The sequence below is a fragment of the Ixodes scapularis genome, unplaced genomic scaffold, assembly GCF_016920785.2.
Source record: "Ixodes scapularis isolate PalLabHiFi unplaced genomic scaffold, ASM1692078v2 PGA_scaffold0__279_contigs__length_252992795, whole genome shotgun sequence".
In the NCBI taxonomy this organism is placed as follows: Eukaryota; Metazoa; Arthropoda; class Arachnida; order Ixodida; family Ixodidae; genus Ixodes; species Ixodes scapularis.
Genome location: NW_024609835.1, coordinates 174406825 through 174429366, shown reverse-complemented (window position 1 = coordinate 174429366; position 22542 = coordinate 174406825). Strand labels below are relative to the sequence as shown.

The 22542-nt window shown below is 40.5% G+C and overlaps 1 protein-coding gene across 1 annotated transcript in view; it reads right to left on the bottom strand.

The window, feature by feature from the left end:
* The window catches only part of LOC8041528 (V-type proton ATPase 116 kDa subunit a1), a 115050-nt gene that overhangs the window by 66774 nt on the left and 25734 nt on the right, over positions 1 to 22542 (bottom strand). The window contains exons 5-7 of the mRNA XM_029980659.3: positions 3033 to 3136; positions 2723 to 2849; positions 455 to 537 (exon numbers count right to left, since the gene is read on the bottom strand). Of these exons, the coding sequence (XP_029836519.2) occupies positions 455 to 537; positions 2723 to 2849; positions 3033 to 3136 (314 nt within the window). The remainder of the gene's footprint in view (positions 1 to 454; positions 538 to 2722; positions 2850 to 3032; positions 3137 to 22542) is intronic.

Here is a 22542-nt window from a genome sequence, read left to right as displayed (position 1 = left end):
TACAAAAATTCGAATTTCGTCGAATTTTGCCAAAAGGCCGAAGGTTCTTTAAACCAGTCGAACCCAAGGTTTGACAAAACTAGCCACATCCCTCGTAATAACGTTATTGATACCCTGACGTCGCGTTACGCCACGACCTCACACCGAGATGTCACGCGACCCGTAGTTGCAACTCCCACGTAACCATGTGTCCCCTAGAGGCCCTAATCATTTGACCACGTGACCCGTCGTGGCGCCTAGCTACACTTAGCATGACGTTAGCTTGTTAAATTTTGCTCATAAGGTCATTTCCGTTTCGCTTCCGTCGGCACTGTAAGGCTATGGCGACGCCGATGGGTCCACAAATTCTAAGCTCGATTCCTTTCAAATGCATCCCTCATTAACAAAAAGAGCTTAGTATGAACTTTTCGAAGCTCAGTGACATCAACTTTTTTTCTAAGGAGCGACAACGCACCCGTCGCATATCTTCTTGATACGAGCCTTCAGCTTTTCTCCTTGAAAGAACACCACAAATGCAGATTTCAGCACGGGGTCACCCTGCACAAAGAATGCTCACAGTTAGCATCAGGCGACCACCATAGCCCATGAAATTATACTTACACAAAAAAGAGTAATTCATAAAATTAAAACTACCATTTGCAACATTAAAAATTGGTTTTCAAAAATAATATAGACCTAAAAGATTATAAGAAATATAAAATTTAATTTTTATCAACTGAATCGATTGACATTTTTATTGAAATCGCCTGTTTGAGGGGATGGCGCAGAAAACGCGCGTACACGTCACGTGCGCAGGCATGACTCGAGATTCTCGCTTTAAAACCTGTCGGGGTCGCTTGCGGGTTCATGAAACTCGAACCGGTGTTTTTATACCAGAACCCCTGGAACCATGATTTCCAAAAAAGGTGGATTGTTTGACATTACCTAGCTGAGCATCACGAGATTTGTAATTGACAATTAACAAAAACACATACTCTGGAAAAGCATCGCATTTATTGATTGATAAAGGCAGTGCTTACGAAGAAAAGTGTGAACGCGTTTATTTCTCAGAAGGTGAAATAAAAACTTTAGAACGCCTTATGGAGATGAAATAAGCAGGGATGTGTTTTAAAACTGCGATATGCTAGTAGACATTTTCTGAACAAGTGTCACGCAAAAGATGGTGCGGCGCATATGTAGTGTCTCTAAACCGATTTCTCTCAGTTCATTTATACCTGTGTAAAGGCAGTCCGAATAAATAAAATAAAACTAGGCACACCGTTTTTGGAGCCTTTTCTATTCTCAAAAGAGCAACAGCGTACACTAATCTCCAATTTACGGGCGGTAAATACGCCTCTTGACGTCACGGCGGCGGTCTTAAATTTCGCTTGAGAAAGTCAGCTGCATTGTTGCACTCGCACTATCCTTCTAATCAGAACCGCAAAGCTGATCCGCTCGTTTTTATCATCAAGTATACTTAAAACCAAATGTATACCGCCAGTATAAATTAGGCGTACAATTTTAATCTTAATTGCATTAGCAACAGTACACACAGGTCCCTTGTCGAAACTTTGTCATGTGTTAAAACTTACCTCAATTTCTTGAGTGGCGCAAATTAAAAGATTCACATTTGGGTTAGTGCGTCAAACCGCTTCGATCTGGATGAGCATCGTACGGGTGTGCGGTCGTCTTTCACTACTACGTGGCGCACGTTAAGAACTCAAGGCCAGCGGTTATACTGCTCTCAAGGGCTTTTTTTTTTTAAAGGGGGGGGGGGGGGGCAGGGCGGGACGGGAAAATGTAAAGTAGCATAAACAGGACTCCGGTTGCGCCTTTTGTTTTAGCCGCCGCAGAACCACACTGCGTCGACGGCCCGTAGATGAGCGCCTATTGGCTCCAAGCCGTGCTTTGAAACCGCCGCCGCAGACTTCAGTCTCGGTTGAAGCGACGGAGTGATTCTCCAAGCTCAGAATACAAGTGTGCCTGCTAGGGTGCGACCTGCCCTATTTTGAACCCTCGTCCTTGAGTACAGATCCTTCTACCACCTGGCAGGCCGGTAGTCGGTTTTATTTAGGGTGGGTACCACCCATGTCTAATTGCCCTCCAAAAAAAAAAAAAAAAAAAAAAAAGAGGGGGTCGATTTTTTTTTTTTTGTGAGGGGACGGTTTTTCCATCACCCCCCCCCCCCCCCCCCCCCTTGAATCCTCCCCCGACTGCACTGGCTAAATTTCTCCTCTACAGCTGGGACAAAAGACGCCGATTGGGTCTAACTTCGGCTGTGTAAATATACACATAACACAACTAAAGATTTAAACATGATGAACTCTGTATCAGGCTCATGGGCTTTTAGGAGAATCTTCTATTTTGTGGAAGAGTGGGCGGAAGTTCACATCCGCTTCGACTGAGGCATAAAACATGTTTTCGAAATGATCTTACGATCACGATTACATTGCGTTTTGAACACGTTAGCATAACTATATTTCATTTCACCATAAGTACGAGCTATTGGAACTTTAAATGCACGTACATGCTGGTGTCTCGAACAACACTTTCACGTCACGAGCACGCGTCGAAAATAGGCCCGCTCTAAGCGTTGTGCGCGCTCCTATAGCTTCACTTTCTCCCGCACGTAGAGACAAAAAAAAAAAGTCTTAGCTCAAAGTTTTACCAACTTTATATTTTTAATAATTCTCGAAAAAGCTTTGTTTTTCCAATAACTTGGACGGGACTCTTTTGGACGTACCGTGGTCGGGTCTTCGATGGGCGTGTCCAAACGGCAATTTCTGACGAACACGTTGCCCTTGCAGACGCGCCAGAGCATGCGTTCGAACGCTGCAAACTTGACCGTGGGCACAACGCCGGCAGTGAACCTAAGAAAGAAAAAACGCTCAAACACGCAAAAAAACGGGGCACTTTCTTTTTGGCAAGTTAAGTGCCCCGACTGCCCTGTCTTAAAGCTACCATAGGAAGACTGCGTCAAATTAGAGACATTTTGATGGCGCACGCCGCCTCACCCTCTTTCTTTCTCTCTCGTGTTGATGGGAGTTCCTCACCCGATCTGCACGTGGGCTTCCGAGCTGGAGCTTGAAGAGTGAGCGGCGTCCCCTTCGTTCACGTGCATCACGATGGCTCCTTCTTCCTCCAACACGTGATCTCGCTGCACTTGCCAGAGGACGCCGTTAGACAAACTCAGTATTAATTGATTCTGCGCCCAGCACAGCAGCGAACTCACAACCACAGCAGAGTTAATGGCTATTATCAAGAAGTATTTTACCACTATTTTGTTTTTGTTTTGTACTTATTGTACACTGCGCGGGCGCGTGCCTTCATCCAACCTCCGATTTTCACAAGAGCGCTTGCAAGTCAAGCGCTCAATGAAGACACAGGCTCGCGCCAGCAGCTCTATATGCTAAGTATGAAACGAGTATAGATTAACTTTGTCTTCCAATTGCTTAAAATTATTTTATCTATCGCACGAATGCCCATGGAGGCATTAAAAATATATGAGCTCGCGTATATATCGTGCATAATTAACTCTCTCGTATTTCGACATATTTAATGTATGATTGTTGACCTCATTCACAGTTTCCGTTTGTTTCTAGCGCGCATATTTTTAATCATCTTGTTTGAGGCTCAGTATAACTGAAGCATATGGGCAACAGTATCGTGGATTTATAGGACCTGTTGCTTTCTGGGCTTAGACGGTTAAGGACCATAGAGTTCGAAGATGGGTCCAGCAAGAACCTTGTAGCTAATGCCGCGAGAAACTTAGGTTCCTCTAGTTTGATGTTGCAGTGAATGACAAGCGAGAATTAAAAAACAAAAATTAAGGACTGAATAGGACAATTGAAAACTAGCGTTTTCACCACTGGTCAAACCATAAGGCGCCCTATGGTTTGAAAACCGGTGGCTTCGCTGCGTTTCCATAGGAGTAGAGCCTTTTCCTTTTTTCACTTTTTCCTCAGGTAAGCTCGCTCTTTGCAAATTTTATAGAAAAAATGCATCCCTGTGACCAACGCTGTACGAAATCGGAACGCGATAGGTTAAGAAACCGAATTTTGCGGTCGATTTAAAGAGCCTGGCCGCTCCTTGCTATCACCCAGTAGTTAACTCTGATTACTTAGAATTCGACCTTTGTCATTGTCAGGGATAATGAAGGTGCAGATATATTGTTGTTTACAACCCCAAAGGGAAATGTGCTATAAATATAAAAGTTTAAAAAGCTCTGGCGCCACGACGAGTTGTCAGTAATCTAGTCATCTCTGGTGTTAGGAATTTGACCTTTGTCTTTGTCAATGATAATGAAGGTGCAGAAATGTTGTTGTTTACAGTCCCCATGGCGAATGAGTCAATGATTTATCTCCCAAATTTGCTGTTGTGCCCGCCCAGTATACTAGTATCAGAGAAATAAGGAGTACAGTCATCACACGTGCTGCTGTGAAAAACAATTGGGCGATACGATTCATTTCAAACCTTTGATGCTTCCAAGTTGTGTTCTCTGAGTGGATGGATGACGCATCTCCCGGTCTGTCAAATGTACTGACTGCCACAGCTTAGTGGAACTTAATGAACCTTTCTTTCTTCGCATTCTACGAACTTTTAGCATGCTTTACATTGCACTCTCTGCGACTGTCGCTCACATTAACCTTTTTACACATCTGTTTAAGGTGCATACGAGAGAAAAAACAACCCTCATGTGGAACTTCGACGCGATAGATCTTAAACGGTGCGCAGAATTGTGCATGTAGAGAATCACAGCGAAACGACCTTTTATATTCTTTTTCTTTGGCAACAACTTGCGGAAGTTCTGGTTTGGGAATGAATCTCTCAAGGGTGGAACGAAGTACGTCAACAAGAAAGCCTCTTTTTTTTTTTCAACGAAAGGAAGAATTACAATTCCTGGATTTACGGTTACATCCTCATTCCTCGGGTCTTTGTTGGGCCTTCTAGCAGATATCGGAGAAGCCAGTTCTCCATTTCACCAGTGCCCGCTCCAAGCCAGCTAAGCATGCCATAGTAAGGTCACTTTTCAAGTCCTCTTTCTCCAAGTCGTGCGCGCATTTCTCCGAAAGTAGCCTCAAGTTGCAGCCCCAAAGGTTAGAAAAATCAGGCTTTCCTGCTGACCTACCTCGTTCCACCCTTGAGAAATTCATTCTCAAACCAGAACTTCCGCAAGCTGTTGCCAAATAGAAAGGCCGTTTCGCTGTGATTATCTATATGCACAATTCCGCTCACCGTTTAAGATCTATCGTCTCCAAGTTCGACACGAGTGTAGTTTTTTCCTGTCGTATGCGCCTTAAACAGATGTGTAAAAAGGTTGATGTGAGCGACAGTCCCAGAGGGTGCAACGTAAAGCACGCCAAAAAGTTTATAGAATACGAAAAAAAGAAAGGTCTATCCCATTCCAATAAGCTGTGGCAGTTAATACATTGGACACACTGGGAGATGCCTCAACCATCGACTCAGAGAACACAACTTGGAGGCATTAAAGTCTTCAAATAAGTGGTATCACACAATTGTCGTTCACAGCCGATCGTGCGAAGATTGTACTCCTTATCTCTTTAATGCTGGAATACTGGGAGGCCAAAACAACAGATTTGGGAGAGAAATCATTGAATCATTTGCCATGGGGACAGTAAACAACAATATTTCTGCACCTTTATTATCACTGAAAACGACAGATGTCGAATTCCTAACATCAGAGATGACTATACACTGACACCTCGTCGGGACGCTAGAGCTGTTTGAACTTTTATATTTATAGTACATTTCTCCTTGGGACAGTAAACAGCAATATTTCTGCACCTTCATTATCATTGGCAATGAAAAAGGTGGAATTCTAAGTAATCAGAGATAACTAGATTAGTGATACCTCGTCGTGACGCTAGAGCTTTTCAAGCTTTTATATTTATAGTACATTTCTCTTTGGGACTGTAAACAGCAATATTTCTGCACCTTCATTATCATTGGCAATGAAAAAGGTTGAATTCTAAGTAATCAGAGATAACTAGATTAGTGATACCTCGTCGTGACGCTAGAGCTTTTCAAGCTTTTATATTTATAGTACATTTCTCTTTGGGACTGTAAACAGCAATATTTCTGCACCTTCATTATCATTGGCAATAAAAAAGGTCGAATTCTAAGTAATCAGAGATAACTAGATTAGTGATACCTCGTCGTGACGCTAGAGCTTTTCAAGCTTTTTTATTTATAGTACATCTCTCTTTGGGACTGTAAACAGCAATATTTCTGCACCTTCATTAGCATTGGCAATGAAAAAGGTCGAATTTTAGTAATCAGAGATAACTAGATTAGGGATACCTCGTCGTGACGCTAGAGCTTTTCAAGCTTTTATATTTATAGTACATTTCTCTTTGGGACTGTAAACAGCAATATTTCTGCACCTTCATTAGCATTGGCAATGAAAAAGGTCGAATTTTAGTAATCAGAGATAACTAGATTAGTGATACCTCGTCGTGACGCTAGAGCTTTTCAAGCTTTTATATTTATAGTACATTTCTCTTTGGGACAGTAAACAGCAATATTTCTGCACCTTCATTATCATTGGCAATGAAAGAGGTCCAATTGTAAGTAATCAGAGATAACTAGATTAGTGATACCTCGTCGTGACGCTAGAGCTTTTCAAGCTTTTATATTTATAGTACATTTCTCTTTGGGACTGTAAACAGCAATATTTCTGCACCTTCATTAGCATTGGCTTTGAAAAAGGTCGAATTTTAGTAATCAGAGATAACTAGATTAGTGATACCTCGTCGTGACACTAGAGCTTTTCAAGCTTTTATATTTATAGTACATTTCTCTTTGGGACTGTAAAGAGCAATATTTCTGCACCTTCATTAGCATTGGCAATGAAAAAGGTCGAATTTTAGTAATCAGAGATAACTAGACTAGTGATACCTCGTCGTGACGCTAGAGCTTTTTAAGCTTTTATATTTATAGTACATTTCTCTTTGGAAGAGCAAACAGCAATATTTCTGCACCTTCATTATCATTGGCAATAAAAAAGGTCGAATTCTAAGTAATCAGAGATAACTAGGTTAGTGATACCTCGTCGTAACGCTAGAGCTTTTTAAGCTTTTATCTTTATAGTACATTTCTCTTTGGGACAGTAAACAGCAATATTTCTGCACATTCATTATCATTGGCAATGAAAAAGGTCGAATTCTAAGTAATCAGAGATAACTAGATTAGTGATACCTCGTCGTGACGCTAGAGCTTTTCAAGCTTTTATATTTATAGTACATTTCTCTTTTGGGACTGTAAACAGCAATATTTCTGCACCTTCATTATCATTGGCAATGAAAAAGGTCGAATTCTAAGTAATCAGATATAACTAGATTAGTGATACCTCGTCGTGACGCTAGAGCTTTTCAAGCTTTTATATTTATAGTACATTTCTCTTTGGGACAGTAAACAGCAATATTTCTGCACCTTCATTATCATTGGCAATGAAAAAGGTCGAATTCTAAGCAATCGGAGATAACTAGATTAGTGATACCTCGTCGTGACGCTAGAGCTTTTCAAGCTTTTATATTTATAGTACATTTCTCTTTGGGACTGTAAACAGCAATATTTCCGCACCTTCATTATCATTGGCAATGAAAAAGGTCGAATTCTAAGTAATCCGAGATAACTAGATTAGTGATACCTCGTCGTGACGCTAGAGCTTTTCAAGCTTTTATATTTATATTACATTTCTCTTTGGGACTGTAAACAGCAATATTTCTGCACCTTCATTATGATTGGCAATGAAAAAGGTCGAATTCTAAGTAATCAGAGATAACTAGATTAGTGATACCTCGTCGTGACGCTAGAGCTTTTCAAGCTTTTATATTTATAGTACATTTCTCTTTGGGACTGTAAACAGCAATATTTCTGCACCTTCATTATCATTGGCAATGAAAAAGGTCGAATTCTAAGTAATCAGAGATAACTATATTAGTGATACCTCGTCGTGACGCTAGAGCTTTTCAAGCTTTCATATTTATAGTACATTTCTCTTTGGGACTGTAAACAGCAATATTTCTGCACCTTCATTAGCATTGGCATTGAAAAAGGTCGAATTTTAGTAATCAGAGATAACTAGATTAGTGATACCTCGTCGTGACGCTAGAGCTTTTCACGCTTTTATATTTATAGTACATTTCTCTTTGGGACTGTAAAGAGCAATATTTCTGCACCTTCATTAGCATTGGCAATGAAAAAGGTCGAATTTTAGTAATCAGAGATAACTAGATTAGTGATACCTCGTCGTGAAGCTAGAGCTTTTCAAGCTTTTATATTTATAGTACATTTCTCTTTGGGACAGTAAACAGCAATATTTCTGCACCTTCATTATCATTGGCAATGAAAAAGGTCCAATTCTAAGTAATCAGAGATAACTAGATTAGTGATACCTCGTCGTGACGCTAGAGCTTTTCAAGCTTTTATATTTATAGTACATTTCTCTTTGGGACTGTAAACAGCAATATTTCTGCACCTTCATTAGCATTAGCAATGAAAAAGGTCGAATTTTAGTAATCAGAGATAACTAGATTAGTGATACCTCGTCGTGACGCTAGAGCTTTTCAAGCTTTTATATTTATAGTACATTTCTCTTTGGGAGAGTAAACAGCAATATTTCTGCACCTTCATTATCATTGGCAATGAAAAAGGTCGAATTCTAAGTAATCAGAGATAACTAGATTAGTGATACCTCGTCGTGACGCTAGAGCTTTTCAAGCTTTTATATTTATAGTACATTTCTCTTTGGGACTGTAAACAGCAATATTTCTGCACCTTCATTAACATTGGCAATGAAAAAGGTCGAATTTTAGTAATCAGAGATAACTAGATTAGTGATACCTCGTCGTGACGCTAGAGCTTTTCAAGCTTTTATATTTATAGTACATTTCTCTTTGGGAGAGTAAAGAGCAATATTTCTGCACCTTCATTATCATTGGCAATGAAAAAGGTCGAATTCTAAGTAATCAGAGATAACTAGATTAGTGATACCTCGTCGTGACGCTAGAGCTTTTCAAGCTTTTATATTTATAGTACATTTCTCTTTGGGACAGTAAACAGCAATATTTCTGCACCTTCATTATCATTGGCAATGAAAAAGGTCGAATTCTAAGTAATCAGAGATAACTACCGGGTGAAACAAGGAGACGGTAGGCTCTTTAAATCGACCGGAAAATTCGGTTTCTTAACCTATCGCGCTACGACTTTGTGCAGCGTTGCCCACAGATGGTGCATTTTTTTCGTAAAATTTCCAAAGAGCGAACTTACCTGAGGAAAAAGTAAAGAAAGAAAAAGGCTTAGCTCCTATGGAAACGCAGCGACGCCACCGGTCTTCAAACAACACGGTGCCGTTTCGCACTGGACACAAGAGATGGCGCAACGAACGCCGCAACGAACGAGCATACGGCGCCGAGAGCAGGCCTTTTTAGCAAACGATCTTTTCGACTCAAAAGCGAAGCGCGTTCCGTAGGCGGCGACAGTCGCAGAAACAAAAAAAAACAGGCGCAGTAACAGCAAGGAACTGCAGTTCCTTGCCTGCAAAACGGTCGACTCTCGGCGTCGTCTGCTCGTTCGTTGGCGGCAGTTGGCGTCGTGACCGCTAGCGCCATCTCTTTTCTCCCGTGCGAAGCGGCGCCGTTTTGTTTGCAGACCGGAGGCGTCGCTGCGTTTCCACAGGAGCTAAACCTTTTTATTTCTTTTCTTTTTCCTCAGGTAAGTTCGCTCTTTGCAAATTTTACAAAAATAATGCACCACCTGTGGGCAACGCTGCACAAAGTCGTAGCGCGACTGGTTAAGAAACGGAATTTTCCGGTCGATTTAAAGAGCCTACCGTCTCCTTGTTTCACCCGGTAGATTAGTGATACCTCGTCGTGACGCTAGAGCTTTTCAAGCTTTTATATTTATAGTACATTTCTGTTTGGGACTGTAAACAGCAATATTTCTGCACCTTCATTAGCATTGGCAATGAAAAAGGTCGAATTCTAAGTAATCAGAGATAACTAGATTAGTGATACCTCGTCGTGACGCTAGAGCTTTTCAAGCTTTTATATTTATAGTACATTTCTCTTTGGGACAGTAAACAGCAATATTTCTGCACCTTCATTATCATTGGCAATGAAAAAGGTCGAATTCTAAGTAATCAGAGATAACTAGATTAGTGATACCTCGGCGTGACGCTAGAGCTTTTCAAGCTTTTATATTTATAGTACATTTCTCTTTGGGAATGTAAAGAGCAATATTTCTGCACCTTCATTATCATTGGCAATGAAAAAGGTCGAATTCTAAGTAATCAGAGATAACTAGATTAGTGATACCTCGTCGGGACGCTAGAGCTTTTCAAGCTTTTATATTTATAGTACATTTCTCTTTGGGAGAGTAAACAGCAATATTTCTGCACCTTCATTATCACTGGCAATGAAAAAGGTCGAATTCTAAGTAATCAGAGATAACTAGATTAGTGATACCTCGTCGTGACGCTAGAGCTTTTCAAGCTTTTATATTTATAGTACATTTCTCTTTGGGACTGTAAACAGCAATATTTCTGCACCTTCATTAACATTGGCAATGAAAGAGGTCGAATTTTAGTAATCAGAGATAGCTAGATTACTGATACCTCGCCGTGACGCTATGGCTCTTCAAGCTTTTATATTTATAGTACATTTCTGTTTGGGACTGTAAACAGCAATATTTCTGCACCTTCATTAGCATTGGCAATGAAAAAGGTCGAATTCTAAGTAATCGGAGATAACTAGATTAGTGATACCTCGTCGTGACGCTAGAGCTTTTCAAGCTTTTATATTTATAGTACATTTCTCTTTGGGACAGTAAACAGCAATATTCCTGCACCTTCATTATCATTGGCAATGAAAAAGGTCGAATTCTAAGTAATCAGAGATAACTAGATTAGTGATACCTCGGCGTGACGCTAGAGCTTTTCAAGCTTTTATATTTATAGTACATTTCTCTTTGGGAATGTAAAGAGCAATATTTCTGCACCTTCATTATCATTGGCAATGAAAAAGGTCGAATTCTAAGTAATCAGAGATAACTAGATTAGTGATACCTCGTCGTGACGCTAGAGCTTTTCAAGCTTTTATATTTATAGTACATTTCTCTTTGGGACTGTAAACAGCAATATTTCTGCACCTTCATTATCATTGGCAATGAAAAAGGTCGAATTCTAAGTAATCAGAGATAACTAGATTAGTGATACCTCGTCGTGACGCTAGAGCTTTTCAAGCTTTTATAATTATAGTACATTTCTCTTTGGGACTGTAAACAGCAATATTTCTGCACCTTCATTAGCATTGGCAATGAAAAAGGTCGAATTCTAAGTAATCAGAGATACCTAGGTTAGTGATACCTCGTCGTGACGCTAGAGCTTTTCAAGCTTTTATATTTATAGTACATTTCTCTTTGGGACAGTAAACAGCAATATTTCTGCACCTTCATTATCATTGGCAATGAAAAAGGTCGAATTCTAAGTAATCAGAGATAACTAGATTAGTGATACCTCGTCGTGACGCTAGAGCTTTTCAAGCTTTTATATTTATAGTACATTTCTCTTTGGGACAGTAAACAGCAATATTTCTGCACCTTCATTATCATTGGCAATGAAAAAGGTCGAATTCTAAGCAATCGGAGATAACTAGATTAGTGATACCTCGTCGTGACGCTAGAGCTTTTCAAGCTTTTATATTTATAGTACATTTCTCTTTGGGACTGTAAACAGCAATATTTCTGCACCTTCATTATCATTGGCAATGAAAAAGGTCGAATTCTAAGTAATCAGAGATAACTAGATTAGTGATACCTCGTCGTGACGCTAGAGCTTTTCAAGCTTTTATATTTATATTACATTTCTCTTTGGGACTGTAAACAGCAATATTTCTGCACCTTCATTATCATTGGCAATGAAAAAGGTCGAATTCTAAGTAATCAGAGATAACTAGATTAGTGATACCTCGTCGTGACGCTAGAGCTTTTCAAGCTTTTATATTTATAGTACATTTCTCTTTGGGACTGTAAACAGCAATATTTCTGCACCTTCATTATCATTGGCAATGAAAAAGGTCGAATTCTAAGTAATCAGATATAAGTATATTAGTGATACCTCGTCGTGACGCTAGAGCTTTTCAAGCTTTTATATTTATAGTACATTTCTCTTTGGGACAGTAAACAGCAATATTTCTGCACCTTCATTATCATTGGCAATGAAAAAGGTCGAATTCTAAGTAATCAGAGATAACTAGATTAGTGATACCTCGTCGTGACGCTAGAGCTTTTCAAGCTTTTATATTTATAGTACATTTCTCTTTGGGACTGTAAAGAGCAATATTTCTGCACCTTCATTATCATTGGCAATGAAAAAGGTCTAATTCTAAGCAATCGGAGATAACTAGATTAGTGATACCTCGTCGTGACGCTAGAGCTTTTCAAGCTTTTATATTTATAGTACATTTCTCTTTGGGACTGTAAACAGCAATATTTCCGCACCTTCATTATCATTGGCAATGAAAAAGGTCGAATTCTAAGTAATCCGAGATAACTAGATTAGTGATACCTCGTCGTGACGCTAGAGCTTTTCAAGCTTTTATATTTATATTACATTTCTCTTTGGGACTGTAAACAGCAATATTTCTGCACCTTCATTATCAATGGCAATGAAAAAGGTCGAATTCTAAGTAATCAGAGATAACTAGATTAGTGATACCTCGTCGTGACGCTAGAGCTTTTCAAGCTTTTATATTTATAGTACATTTCTCTTTGGGACTGTAAACAGCAATATTTCTGCACCTTCATTATCATTGGCAATGAAAAAGGTCGAATTCTAAGTAATCAGAGATAAGTATATTAGTGATACCTCGTCGTGACGCTAGAGCTTTTCAAGCTTTTATATTTATAGTACATTTCTCTTTGGGACTGTAAACAGCAATATTTCTGCACCTTCATTATCATTGGCAATGAAAAAGGTCGAACTCTAAGTAATCAGAGATAACTGGATTAGTGATACCTCGTCGTGACGCTAGAGCTTTTCAAGCTTTTATATTTATAGTACATTTCTCTTTGGGACTGTAAACAGCAATATTTCTGCACCTTCATTATCATTGGCAATGAAAAAGGTCGAATTCTAAGCAATCGGAGATAACTAGATTAGTGATACCTCGTCGTGACGCTAGAGCTTTTCAAGCTTTTATATTTATAGTACATTTCTCTTCGGGACTGTAAACAGCAATATTTCCGCACCTTCATTATCATTGGCAATGAAAAAGGTCGAATGCTAAGTAATCCGAGATAACTAGATTAGTGATACCTCGTCGTGACGCTAGAGCTTTTCAAGCTTTTATATTTATAGTACATTTCTCTTTGGGACTGTAAACAGCAATATTTCTGCACCTTCATTATCATTGGCAATGAAAAAGGTCGAATTCTAAGTAATCAGAGAAAACTAGATTAGTGATACCTCGTCGTGACGCTAGAGCTTTTCAAGCTTTTATATTTATAGTACATTTCTCTTTGGGACTGTAAACATCAATATTTCTGCACCTTCATTATCATTGGCAATGAAAAAGGTCGAATTCTAAGTAATCAGAGATAACTATATTAGTGATACCTTGTCGTGACGCTAGAGCTTTTCAAGCTTTTATATTTATAGTACATTTCTCTTTGGGACTGTAAACAGCAATATTTCTGCACCTTCATTATCATTGGCAATGAAAAAGGTCGAATTCTAAGTAATCAGAGATAACTAGATTAGTGATACCTCGTCGTGACGCTAGAGCTTTTCAAGCTTTCATATTTATAGTACATTTCTCTTTGGGACTGTAAACAGCAATATTTCTGCACCTTCATTATCATTGGCAAAGAAAAAGGTCGAATTCTAAGTAATCAGAGATAACTAGATTAGTGATACCTCGTCGTGACGCTAGAGCTTTTCAAGCTTTTATATTTATAGTACATTTCTCTTTATGACTGTAAACAGCCATATTTCTGCACCTTCATTAGCATTGGCAATGAAAAAGGTCGAATTCTAAGTAATCAGAGACAACTAGATTAGTGATACCTCGTCGTGACGCTAGAGCTTTTCAAGCTTTTATATTTATAGTACATTTCTCTTTGGGACTGTAAACAGCAATATTTCTCCACCTTCATTAGCATTGGCATTGAAAAAGGTCGAATTTTAGTAATCAGAGATAACTAGATTAGTGATACCTCGTCGTGACGCTAGAGCTTTTCAAGCTTTTATATTTATAGTACATTTCTCTTTGGGACTGTAAAGAGCAATATTTCTGCACCTTCATTAGCATTGGCAATGAAAAAGGTCGAATTTTAGTAATCAGAGATAACTAGATTAGTGATACCTCGTCGTGACGCTAGAGCTTTTCAAGCTTTTATATTTATAGTACATTTCTCTTTGGGACAGTAAACAGCAATATGTCTGCACCTTCATTATCATTGGCAATGAAAAAGGTCGAATTCTAAGTAATCAGAGATAACTAGATTAGTGATACCTCGTCGTGACGCTAGAGCTTTTCAAGCTTTTATATTTATAGTACATTTCTCTTTGGGACTGTAAACAGCAATATTTCTGCACCTTCATTAGCATTGGCAATGAAAAAGGTCGAATTTTAGTAATCAGAGATAACTAGATTAGTGATACCTCGTCGTGACGCTAGAGCTTTTCAAGCTTTTATATTTATAGTACATTTCTCGTTGGGAGAGCAAACAGCAATATTTCTGCACCTTCATTATCATTGGCAATGGAAAAGGTCGAATTCTAAGTAATCACAGATAACTAGATTAGTGATACCTCGTCGTGACGCTAGAGCTTTTCAAGCTTTTATATTTATAGTACATTTCTCTTTGGGACTGTAAACAGCAATATTTCTGCACCTTCATTAACATTGGCAATGAAAAAGGTCGAATTTTAGTAATCAGAGATAACTAGATTAGTGATACCTCGTCGTGACGCTAGAGCTTTTCAAGCTTTTATATTTATAGTACATTTCTGTTTGGGACTGTAAACAGCAATATTTCTGCACCTTCATTAGCATTGGCAATGAAAAAGGTCGAATTCTAAGTAATCGGAGATAACTAGATTAGTGATACCTCGTCGTGACGCTAGAGCTTTTCAAGCTTTTATATTTATAGTACATTTCTCTTTGGGACAGTAAACAGCAATATTTCTGCACCTTCATTGTCATTGGCAATGAAAAAGGTCGAATTCTAAGTAATCAGAGATAACTAGATTAGTGATACCTCGGCGTGACGCTAGAGCTTTTCAAGCTTTTATATTTATAGTACATTTCTCTTTGGGACTGTAAACAGCAATATTTCTGCACCTTCATTATCATTGGCAATGAAAAAGGTCGAATTCTAAGTAATCAGAGATAACTAGGTTAGTGATACCTCGTCGTTACGCTAGAGCTTTTCAAGCTTTTATATTTATAGTACATTTCTCTTTGGGACAGTAAACAGCAATATTTCTGCACCTTCATTATCATTGGCAATGAAAAAGGTCGAATTCTAAGTAACCAGAGATAACTAGATTAGTGATACCTCGTCGTGACGCTAGAGCTTTTCAAGCTTTTATATTTATAGTAAATTTCTCTTTGGAACTGTAAACAGCAATATTTCTGCACCTTCATTATCATTGGCAATGAAAAAGGTCGAATTCTAAGTAACCAGAGATAACTAGATTAGTGATACCTCGTCGTGACGCTAGAGCTTTTCAAGCTTTTATATTTATAGTACATTTCTCTTTGGGACAGTAAACAGCAATATTTCTGCACCTTCATTATCATTGGCAATGAAAAAGGTCGAATTCTAAGTAATCCGAGATAACTAGATTAGTGATACCTCGTCGTGACGCTAGAGCTTTTCAAGCTTTTATATTTATATTACATTTTTCTTTGGGACTGTAAACAGCAATATTTCTGCACCTTCATTATGATTGGCAATGAAAAAGGTCGAATTCTAAGTAATCAGAGATAACTAGATTAGTGATACCTCGTCGTGACGCTAGAGCTTTTCAAGCTTTTATATTTATAGTATATTTCTCTTTGGGACTGTAAACAGCAATATTTCTGCACCTTCATTATCATTGGCAATGAAAAAGGTCGAATTCTAAGTAATCAGAGATAACTAGATTAGTGATACCTCGTCGTGACGCTAGAGCTTTTCAAGCTTTTATATTTATAGTACATTTCTCTTTGGGACTGTAAACAGCAATATTTCTGCACCTTCATTAGCATTGGCATTGAAAAAGGTCGAATTTTAGTAATCAGAGATAACTAGATTAGTGATACCTCGTCGTGACGCTAGAGCTTTTCACGCTTTTATATTTATAGTACATTTCTCTTTGGGACTGTAAACAGCAATATTTCTGCACCTTCATTAGCATTGGCAATGAAAAAGGTCGAATTTTAGTAATCAGAGATAACTAGATTAGTGATACCTCGTCGTGACGCTAGAGCTTTTCGAGCTTTTATATTTATAGTACATTTCTCTTTGGGACAGTAAACAGCAATATTTCTGCACCTTCATTATCATTGGCAATGAAAAAGGTCGAATTCTAAGTAATCAGAGATAACTAGATTAGTGATACCTCGTCGTGACGCTAGAGCTTTTCAAGCTTTTATATTTATAGTAGATTTCTCTTTGGGACTGTAAACAGCAATATTTATGCACCTTCATTAGCATTAGCAATGAAAAAGGTCGAATTTTAGTAATCAGAGATAACTAGATTAGTGATACCTCGTCGTGACGCTAGAGCTTTTCAAGCTTTTATATTTATAGTACATTTCTCTTTGGGAGAGTAAACAGCAATATTTCTGCACCTTCATTATCATTGGCAATGAAAAAGGTAGAATTCTAAGTAATCAGAGATAACTAGATTAGTGATACCTCGTCGTGACGCTAGAGCTTTTCAAGCTTTTATAATTATAGTACATTTCTCTTTGGGACTGTAAACAGCAATATTTCTGCACCTTCATTAGCATTGGCAATGAAAAAGGTCGAATTCTAAGTAATCAGAGATACCTAGGTTAGTGATACCTCGTCGTGACGCTAGAGCTTTTCAAGCTTTTATATTTATAGTACATTTCTCTTTGGGACAGTAAACAGCAATATTTCTGCACCTTCATTATCATTGGCAATGAAAAAGGTCGAATTCTAAGCAATTGGAGATAACTAGATTAGTGATACCTCGTCGTGACGCTAGAGCTTTTCAATCTTTTATATTTATAGTACATTTCTCTTTGGTACTGTAAACAGCAATATTTCCGCACCTTCCCAGGCAGCACCGAGTTCTGGGCCAAAACTTGGCTTGCGTCTGGCAGTTTAGGGCATTAAAAAGTCCGAAGAAGCCAAAGTAGTGCCAAACCTGACCTCCCTTGGCAACAATCTGGGTATCTTGGCCCTAATTCGCCAAACAAGTGCCAAACTTAGGCTTCGCTCCCGGGTAGTTCGGTTATTATCTGGCATCTTCGGGCCTAAATCGCCTAACAAATGCCAAATTTAGGGTTACTGCCCGTTAGTTCGGCATATCTTTGGCATTTTTGGGCCAAAATCGCCAAACTAATGCCAAAGTTAGGCTTCATTTTTTGATAGTTCGGCTATCACCTGGCACATTCGGGCCAAAATCGCCACAGATGTGCCAGAGTTAGGCTTACTACCTTGTAGTTTGGCAGAGCTTTGGCATTTTTGGGCCAAAATCGCCAAACTAATGCCAAAGTTAGGCTTCACTTTTTGATAGTTCGGCTGTCACCAGGCACATTCGGGCCAAAATCGCCACAGATGTGCCAGAGTTAGGCTTACTACCTTGTAGTTCGGCAGAGCTTTGGCATTTTCGGGCCAAAATCGCCAAACTAATTCCAAAGTTAGGCTTCACTTTTTGACAGTTCGGCTGTCACCTAGCACATTCGGGCCAAAATCGCCACAAATGTGCCAGAGTTAGGCTTACTACCTTGTAGTTCGGTTGAGATCTGGCATCTTTGGGCCCAAGTCGCCAAGCGAGTGCCCAAGTTAGGCTTCGCTTCATGATAGTTTGGCTGTGATCTGGCAGCGACGGGCCAAAGGTGCCAAACAAGTGCCAGAACTAGGCTTACTGCCTTGGAGTTCGGCTGATGAGGTATTTGATGTACGCGGGTGGTCTTCATCTTAATTAAATAGAAATCAAGTTTTATTCGGCTGGCAACTTTATCTTATTTTGGTTGTCTCTTGATTTCTGGAGTCCAAAGGTTGGCTGAATGTTTTGACGCGGCTGGAGCAGGCTTTGCAAACGCAAATTGTGCCAGATGTTTTACTCGCGCGTAGGTACACAAGCCAATATCGGGACGCGCCGTGAGACTGGTTCGATATTATGGCGCGTTCACACCGGCGATGCGATCTAGTCGCGCCATAACTTTCATCGCAAAAGCGACCATCGCGGGCAAAAAGTGACGGGTTTTGAGCAGTCGCTTGCTGACCCGACGTTTTGCGATGCACTCTAGTCGCGGAGAGGCCGAGCCAACCAACGGCGTTCGGAGCGAGAGTTTTTGAGACGCGACTCGCCAACGAAGGCATTGGACTCGCTCATCGCGCACGCCAAATTGACCAACTAATTACTTTTTTTTTACTTTTTTTTTTGCGATGCGATTTAGCTGGATCGCGCGACTGCTATCCCCGGTGTGAATCCGCCTTTACAGAAAGTGCTGCCATTGAGCTAACACTGCGCAAGACGGATGTGCGCACGTCTCAACAAGATATATCATTATTAAGGGGTGTCCAAACTGGACACTACAAAACGCACGACTCCTACAAATCGTGAAAATTGAAGCGGACGCGCCCGCTTCAAGCCCGCTTCAATTTTCACGATTTGTCGGAGTCGTGTCCTGTTTGGACATTCCTTTATGCGGCGCATTGCAAAAGCGAGCGTGGCTCTGTGCGTGTCTTGCATTGTGATTGAGCACTGTCAAATCCTAGCGATAACAAAGTGCGGAAACGACCGTGGCTCTATGGCGCGGTTCCCGCATCACACTTGGGGGATGAAAATGAAATCCCGGAAATTGTCCTATTTTAGCGTGTTGATACTTTTTAAACATTAAAAAGTGGAGACACAAAAGGGACGATAAAGACAGGACAATCTCTGAACTTTAAAGCCGCTGTACAAACGGGACGTTCTGCAGAGAAGAACCTTCTCTCCCGAAGCTGGGGGACGGGGAGGGAAAGGTCAAGCGTTGGATGGAAGGAGGTTTAGAGAATGGGATTAGCCTCGGGGCGAGGCCATCCTCTCGAGAGGGAGTGGGGACGGAACAAAGCTGGCCGTGGTGGTTCCGGCTACCAGGTGGAAGAAAGTTAAGCTTGTCAAACGGCGACCTCGGATCCGAGGACGGGCACGCCAGAGAATTTGAAAATAGCTGCTTGATTAGCCGGACGACCCAGTGCGGTCTACTGGTTCTAGAAGGTGACTCGGATGAAGAAAACTCGTTTTGGTCGAAAACTCTAAAAGCATTCTGGACGTGAACCCTTGCCACAAATAAAAATAACACATGCATGAAAACCTGCGAAGGCACCTAAGCTTTCGCCTATGATGTGGGAATGCGTGAGCATTACTGGCAAAGTTATGTTGGCGCAACTTGCAATAAAGAAAGAAAAAAAAAGTTAAGTTGGCTGCAATAAAGAAATAAGAAAAAAAAGTTATGTTGGCGCAACTGATAGCGCGCTAGTTTCACGATCAAGAGGGCCTAGCTTCGAAACCGGGCAGGGGATGATTTTTTTTCTCGTGTTTTTTTTTTTTGGTCACGTGTCAAGAAAAATCACATGAACAGAATTTTTTTTGGCCAAGTCACCAGAGATTTTTTTTCTAATTTCTCCTTTTCTTCAGTCTTTCTTTCTTTCTTTCTTTCTTTCTTTCTTTTTTTTTCTTTTTTTTCGGTTTACGCTTCCTATCGCAAAACTCTTTGCACCTATTTCGCGTTACATTGGCGTTCGCCAAATCATTTTATTTATGGCAGGGAATTCTGCCGTACGTATCTTATGTTACTATTACCAACCCTGGATTTCGTCCGGCAACCAGTTTGGGAATGACGACGCCAAATTTCTGTTATAATTTCTTTGAGGTCTAAGGCCTCGTTATCCGTCGGCCTCTAAGATTGGCTCTTCAAGTATCTTTTGGGAAAGAGTTGACGACAGGCATCTTTAAGGAGCACGTGTGTCGACCAGAGTAAACATTGCTGAAGCGCCTCTGATGTGATTTTGGCCGTAAATAACTGGAGGCCCCGGGCAAACCAACCCAATGGAGAAAAGTATCTACCTTTCTGGTTTCATAGAGCTATGAAAGTCAGAAGGGACGAATCCCAGCCGAGTCAAACTACCGGCTTGCAAACGCAATCGTGTTGATAATAGCGCAAAGGAGTTTGTATGACTCTCTCTGGCGGTGCGCAGAGGGTAAAGGCACGGAGGTAATATATGCTTTTGCCCAGTCACCTCGCGAACGGTTGGGTATTGGCTGCAGAGATCCATTTCGCGTTGTTTTATTACGGGATTATATCTTGATTTCTTTGTTCCTAGTTTCACAGACAGAACGAAATCGCTTTTCTCGTGTGGTGTCACGGCGGGAAGACAGAAATCAATCAGAGTACCGAAATTCGACGCTTGTGCTCGTTCTATAGCGCTTCTAAAAACCGTGCGATCACGGCTGTGTATCGTCAACATTGCATAAACTGCCGTTACTTGTACTCGTATTGCATCGTGAGGGAACGACTATGACTGGGTAAACAGAAATAGGGAGAATGGGTGCGTGTGATTTGTTGAAGTTCGAATCAACAAATCGAGCTTCAACGAATGCGATAGTATTGCATTCACTCAACCAGCTATATGAGTTTTCAGATCCTTCCAAGTATGCGATTCGTGTTCTGCCAGTGGTACCTCAGTTAGATTAAAAAACAAAATCCACGTTAAAAAAAAAAAAAATTACGGTGACTCGAGTTGCTCCCGCGCCGAATCATGTTTCACGTAAGCGTAATTTTGGGTTCGATGCACGACGAGGGGTCTTCAATTATAAAAATAATTTGATTACGATTATTTGCGGCGCTAAAAATTTGAAAGCCAAGCAGTGAAGACGATGGTGTTCTTATAAATATTATATACATTTTATTTTACACTGTTTGAATATGCTGCCGTCGTTATGTCCTTGAATTATTGGCTAGCTTGGGGCGGACAGGGAAGTCTTGCAGGACCATTATGATAGCACCTACACTAAACCTGCCGCGCTTCGAAAAATGTTAGTCCAATGCATACCAGCTTGTTCAAGGCGGACGAAGCATTACGCATCCGGCAAAGCGCATTAAATCGCTGCCCGCGACGTTTTTTCTTTTTTATTTTTTTTTTATTTATTTATTTATTTTATTTATTTGTTTTTTGTGCAGCGAGATAATTTTTAGTCAAGCAGCACGCCCCCTCTACGGCGGGTTATGCCGGATTAACGGAGGCGTCTCCTAATCCATTCTCCGCGTTGGCCCCTCGGGGGAGGGCGGTGAAGTGAGGAAAGGAGGGCAGGAGAGGAGGAAACGCAAAAAAAAGTGGAAAGAGCGAACTTTATTTTCGGCTTCAACCTCAAAACCCGCCCGCTCCGTGGGAGTACCGGAAAGAGAAATCTTGGCGGAAGGAGAGGAACCGAAGGAAGTGTACGCGATCCCCCTGTCCTGCGGGACCAGGTACATCGGGCAAACGGGGCGATGCCTCAACGACCGACTCCGAGAACATCAAATGGACGCCGAAAGAGCTGCTTCGGAGTCAAAGCACCCGATAGTCATTCACGGGAGAAAATGTCCCGGTTGCGCTCCTAATTTATGTAATAACAAAAACGGCTTGACATAACAAAAATAACAATTTAATGAAACGTTGCGCCTCCAATGCGGGAGGCATCTTCAGTAGAGCACAGAGCGAGTGAGAGTCGCACAAAAAAGTTCGGCTATTTAGGCATAAAGTTTGTGTACACGTCCGGCAGGGGGCCACGGTTCTTGTTTACCAGCGATGAATCATTTCCGCATTTGTCATTCTGGATGAACCAAGATTCCAGCAGCTTCCTCGGTCCCCACCTTATATCTCTCGCCAAGGTCGATGCCTTGACAAAGTCAAATTGGTGTCCTCACGTCGATGCGTGGTCGACGAGTTCGGGCTTGAAGCGGGTGGCGTTCGTGGAATTGGCGACATCCCGTGCGTGTTCTTTTAGTCTTGTTATTCTTTTTCGTCCCGTCTCTCCAATGTAGGAAGCGTCACATTCCTTGCAGTGCACCTGGTAGATCACGCCCCTTTCTGCCTCTGGCGGGGTCGGGTCTTTTGGCATGGAGATAACATTGACAATTGTTCTTTCGTACCCCCAACGGCCTAAGGGCGCGTCCCAATGCCTCCGGGATGCACACGACGTCACGTGTGCGTTCGGCTCGATCCGGGCGCCGATGGGACATTTGTTTCTTAACGCGATTGACAAACCAGTCGGGGTAGTTAGGTTTTTTCAAAGCCTCCCGCACATGGCTAAGTTCTTGAATGCTAAGTGTT